We start from the raw sequence: 5,831 nt of genomic DNA, 5'->3' as shown, positions 1-5,831 counted from the left end.
GATAGTGCGCACAAAGATTGGTAGCACACAAGGTATGAGGACACAACCAGCTGCAATAAGGCCTATGAGTGCCATGATTGCCTGTAAGCCAGGTAATTTCGGGAACCAACTACCGAAGACCTCCTTGAGATTTACTCCTTTGTGCCATACCTGGTCTGGATTATATGTAAGCTGCCTTAGCTCAGTGGTTAACTGCTTGATTACTGTACCTGTTTCATCGATTTGCAGGCAACAGTTAGACAGATTGAATTTACCACATACTCCCCCTTCTTTGGCAAGAATGTAGTCCAAGGCTAGTCTATTTTGGTATACCGCTGTTCTTAATCTATCTGTGGTATCTGATAGCACATTGAGGGCAGTGCTGATTCTTATGCCAGCCATGTCTAAGATTGCCTGCAATCGTATGAGACGGTTTAACAAGTAGACAGGAGTCCGGTAGCCCCAGGATCCATCTTCGGCCCACGTTGCCCTGCCATAGGTACATACAATTCTCTCATTGGTCCAGATTTGCAAATCGGATGTGTCCTTTTCCTCATATTCCGCTAGATTTTTACATGGGAAGGACGAAAATGGTGAATCAGGGTGTGTTCCATCCATTTTGTAAGCTGGAAATAAGCCTCTTTTAGTCCTTTTTCCCAGATGTTCATATACTGGTATCCCCAATACTTGTCTCGCTTGAATGGGTAAAAGGAAAAACGATGGCTTAATCCAGCCTAGAATACACGAGCCTGACCAAATAAAGGGAAGCTGTTCATAAGCCAGCCGTCCACAAATCCAATACATTTCCAATACGTTTCGTCCTCCGCCCTGTTCAGAGCTCGTATCAGAGCCCATAGTTCAGCAACCTGTGCACTCCTCTTACTTCCCAGCGGTCCACTTTCTATTACTCTACTGTCATCAACTATTGCATATCCTGCTACTCTTTTGCCCTCGTGCATGTAACTGGACCCATCAGTGTACCAGTTAAACTTAGCGTTTGGTAAGGGGATGTCTGAGAGGTCTGGTCTGGTGGAATATACGCTATCCAACACATGCAGACAGTCATGTTCTGGGGTTGTCTCAATTGGTAACAGAGTTGCGGGGTTGAGACGCGTGGACACATGAAGTCTGACGTGTGGGTTTTCAATCATCATGGCCTGGTATTTCACTAGCCTCTGGTTACTGATCCACAGATGTCCTTTGTTATCCAACACCGATTGGACCGCATGTGGGGTGTGCACGTTAATGGGGCATGAAAACGTCAATTTATTACAATCCTGCAACAATTCAGCTATGGCCGCTAAGACTTTCAAACAATGGGGCCACCCTTTCGCCACTCCATCAAGCTGCTTTGACAAATACGCAATCGGCCGTTGCCACGCCCCTAACTGCTGAGTCAACACCCCTAAGGCTATGTTTTGTTTTGTATCCACATAAAGGTTAAAGGGTTTTTCCAGGTTTGGCAATGCCAACGCTGGAGCCCTAGTCAATTCCTTCTTTATCTCTTTGAATGCTCTGCTTTGTTCCTCAGTCCAGACAAACTCATCGGAGTTGCCCCCCTTCGTAGAAGCATAGAGGGGCGCTGCCAATAACGCGAAATTGGGGATCCAGATTCTACAAAAGCCTGCTAGCCCTAGAAAGCCTCGCAACTGTCTCCTTGTCGTGGGCTCTGCTATAGCCAACACTGCCTCCTTCCTTTCAGGGCCTAACGACCTTTTTCCTTGTTCAATGTCGTAGCCTAAATACCTCACCCGTTGCTTTACTAACTGAGCCTTGTTTCTCGATGCCCTATATCCACACTCTACCAAGAGAACAAACAAGGCTTTGGTGTTTTCCCAGCATAAGTCCTCAGTCTGCCCAGTAACCAGCACATCGTCCACGTATTGTAACACTGTGTCTCCCTTTTGTCTAGGTACATAATATTGTAAATCCCTTCCTAGTGCCGTTCCGAACAGGGTGGGTGAGTTCTTGAACCCTTGGGGTAGGCGTGTCCAGGTGTATTGTAGTTTAGTTCCCGTGGTCGGGTTTTCCCACTCAAATGCAAACAACGGCTGGCTCACGGGGTGTATTGGGATCGTGAAAAACGCATCCTTTAGATCTATGACCGAAAACCACTTGGCTTTAGGCGGGATCAGGCTTAGTAATGTGTATGGGTTCGGGACAGCCGGATGGATCGTCACTGTGACGTCATTAATAATCCTAAGATCCTGTACCGGCCTAAAGGAGACCCCATCCGGTTTCCTTATGGGCAAGATCGGGGTGTTCCAGGGTGACTGGATAGGGACTAAGATACCTGCCTTCAGGAACTTCTGGATAATTTCATATATGGCGGTAATCGCCTCACGTGAACACGGGCGTTGCCTAATGTGCACTGGTGTGGCATACGGCTTTACCTCCACAATCACTGGTGGATGGTGAGCGTCAAACCCGGGGGGGTTATCTTCAGCCCACAACTCCGGCACGTCAAACTCCTCCCATTTCCTATCTTCTACAGTTTGAGCCGCCATTAACCTCCATACGGTATCGGGATCATGGCTGACAGTAATGCTCTGTTTTCCCTCGTTGAAGGATATGGTGGCTCCCAATTTATTTAGCATATCCCTGCCCAGTAACGGGATAGGGCATTCAGGTATATAGAGGAACTCATGTTGGAGTTTTGATCCCTTATATGTGCATGTCACTGGCTGAAGGACCTGCCTTTCCACTACTTGGCCTGACACACCTTGTACCCTTATTTGGTGCATCCCTGGTGCAGTGATCAGATTATTCACGCACCTGTGTCTACTAGGAAGGTTGTTTGTTGGCCCCCAATATTCATAGTAACCAATGGCTCAGGCGGGGCCTGCTCCAAGCCTGGTCCCCGTCAGTCTGACCATCCTGTTCCAACTAGACCAATCTCTTCTACAGCCTCTGTACTCCCATACGCTCTCCCTCTTGTGCCCCTGGCTCCCCGGCTACCAAACCCTCTTCCCCTCAGAGGGGATCGGGGTGGTGGTACTGGGACATAACCTCCTCTTCCCATCTCACCTCTACCTCTTCCGGTCTGCCTAAACCCAGGCCTGTATCCTCTCATTCTGCGACTTGGCAATAACCGTCGTGGGCATTCTCTTTGCCAATGCCCTTCTGCTCCACAATGCGCACATTGGTTCGGACCCGGGGTCCGTCCTCCTTGCAGCGCCACTGCTAACAATTCCGTTTTCTTATGCATTCTAGCGTCCCTTTCCTTCTTCTCCACCTTGTCCCTATTCACATACACTTTCCTGGCCACTTCCAACAATTCAGTAGTATTCTTCCCTAGAGCTCCCTCTAGCTTTTGCAACTTCTTCCTAATGTCATCATAACTTTGCGCTATAAATCTTTCGTTTAGCATGCGCACATTCTCCGGTTGCCTTGGGTCAACCTGTGTGTACAGCTCATATGCCTCGATCAGCCTTTGCAAAAAGCCTTCTGGGCTCTCATCTGCCCTCTGCATGATCAAGGAAGGCTTAGACATGTTGACCGGAGGCTTCCCCGCCCTTCTCAACGCTTCCACAGTCAGGTTTTGGTACTCTCTCAACTGCATCATTTGATGTGCCTCTTTCGGATCCCATCCCGGATCCCGATCAGGGGCCCGAACCGCCAGTTCTGGTCCCACGTCCGCCATATTAGGGAACCGTTCCCTCATACACGTCCTAACCGCTGCTTTCCACTTTTCCCTTTCCTCAGGTGTCAACAGTGCATTCAACAACTGCTGCACATCCTGCCAATTGGGATTATGAGTTTGCATAATGGTTTGAAACAGGTCAGCCATTTCCGTCGGCTTACTGGACAATGGCCCATAATTCTGTTTCCAATTCAGGAGGTCAGTTGTCGAGAAAGGCACGTACTGAAAGCACGGTCGGTACTCAACTACTCCCTGGGGATTCACTACTTGCTGATCCATCTGCCTTAACGGTGCCACAAACTCATCCTGGGCTGCAGCGGCTGCCGCCTCCGCCTTGGCGGCTGCTGCCCTGGTTGTTACCCCTACTGCTGTAGCCGCGGCTCCTTCTTCCTCGCTTTCCACTTCCGGGTCCTCTTCCACCCTCTCTGACTTTGGTGGTCTTCCCCTCTTTGACTGCTTTTTCGCTTTTGGGCGAACCACTGGCTCACCCCCATCGGCTCCCTCGGCCTGGTCATCTCCATCCCCTGCCTGTGGCTGAGGTGGGGGTGGCGCTCCCGGGTGCGGCGGGGGTGCATATGGCGGGGGTCTCAGGATAGTTTCCTCCTCCTGGACCAATATCTGCTTTTTGGTATCTGCTACTTTTGTTTCAGATACTTTCACATCCTTCACTCGCTTAGTGACTACATCCAACCTTTTTCCTTTCCCTTTTCCCCGCGGGCGGGCTACACATAAACGAACCATCTCCGCCTGGCACTGCAATAAGTCATTGGCCTGTTCATCCACTGCATTAGACCACTGGTCGATGTATGGGAACTGGTTTGGGTATTTTTCCTCATTTGCCGCTATCCGGTTCCAGAGGTCACTGATAGTCTGACACTTGAAGGAGCCCTCTGATGGCCACCCCGTTCCCAGGTGAGGCCACTGTTTTTGGCACAGGTATTTCAGGCGTTCTTTGGTCACGGGGGGGTAGGGAACCTTGTACTGTGTTTTGTTGAAATATTTCTCAAACCCTTTCAGCATGCAAGCCAAGGAGGTGCTTGGCGTGCTACTACCTCCACCCATCCTAACAACACTGCCAATGACCCGTAGCGCCGGATGTTCCAACGGTCACTAAACGGGAACTGCACTGGCTTAACCTCCCACACAGCTTAACCGGACTTCTTTAGGACAGCCGTCCCGAGTCCAGGGGGGTGATCGGGCCCCCTCTTCTGTCTTCAACTGAGACAGGTACACAAACAGTTTACATATACTCGCCTGCGGCGTCTTCACACACCCGTCCTGGCCAGGATTCGGTTCAGACCACCGTTCCTTCCCGCAAGAGTTCTTGGACTAGCCGTCAGCACCGTCGATCCCGCCGAGGTGTCACTGCCGTCTCCCGGAGGAAGGACCCCCGTGGCGCCTGGAGAATGTTCAGGAGTGACCCCTGGGTGGGCCCGAGGGGTCGGGCTGCCCTCAACGAGATGTCGTCTCGCTTAGTGTCCTGCCGCGGTCGCCATGAAGCTGTTGTAGAAAAGACAAGACACAAGCCAGCTCCTCTGGGAAGGAAGGGTTTATTATATATGCGCAGGTTCAAGTACAGAACAAGGCTGTAAGTCTGAACAAATTAGGGGATTTCCAGCCAGGCTTTATATACCTTATAGCTACGTGCAAGCAGCAAATATGTTATCTCAGCATGTTACATTCCATATATGGGTATAGTTCCAAGAATAACAGAAATGGGGAACTGATATTATATCAGGGGGTCACACAGACAAGTTTACAGTTATGGCAAAGCATAATATCTGCAACGGCAGCAGGATGTGGTTATCTGAGCTCAGCATATTTCTGGGTGGTAGGGGTATATGGTCCAACAGAGGCAGCTGCTTATCTGTTACAGCTGACAAGGCTTTTTATTTGCTTGACCAAAGATGTTTCTAAGGCCTAATGCTTGATACCTGTCTGTTTGATTCTCATATTCCTTTACCAACCCACCTTACTGTTTTTTTAATTGTTCCTGTTTTCTGGCGGCTCTGTGCATGCGCACACTGGGAACAGGCTCCCGCCTCACTGATGTCAGACTCCAGAGACTTTGGAGGCAGCAAAGAACTACTAGATAGCCTTGGCCCCCTCTCTGCCTGACTCAGAGCTATCGTCCGAGCTTTCCCCAGACTCCAGGACTTGCCTATGTTCCTCCCCAACCTCCTCACTGTCCGAATCTGCTGCCAGCTCT

The 5,831-nt window shown here is 50.1% G+C and overlaps 1 protein-coding gene across 1 annotated transcript; it reads right to left on the bottom strand.

Annotated features, from left to right (window-relative positions):
* Nucleotides 1–713: 713 nt before the first annotated feature.
* Nucleotides 714–4,684, bottom strand: LOC131190482 (uncharacterized). The gene is given in 3 exon segments (XM_058167807.1): nt 714–2,749; nt 2,752–2,832; nt 3,007–4,684. Coding segments are annotated over 3 exon segments (3,795 nt in total).
* Between the last annotated feature and the right edge of the window lie 1,147 nt (nt 4,685–5,831).

Source organism: Ahaetulla prasina, chromosome 2, assembly GCF_028640845.1.
Source record: "Ahaetulla prasina isolate Xishuangbanna chromosome 2, ASM2864084v1, whole genome shotgun sequence".
NCBI lineage: Eukaryota > Metazoa > Chordata > Lepidosauria > Squamata > Colubridae > Ahaetulla > Ahaetulla prasina.
The sequence above is the reverse complement of the archived record's forward strand: the minus strand, read 5'-3'. Positions and strand labels throughout refer to the sequence as shown.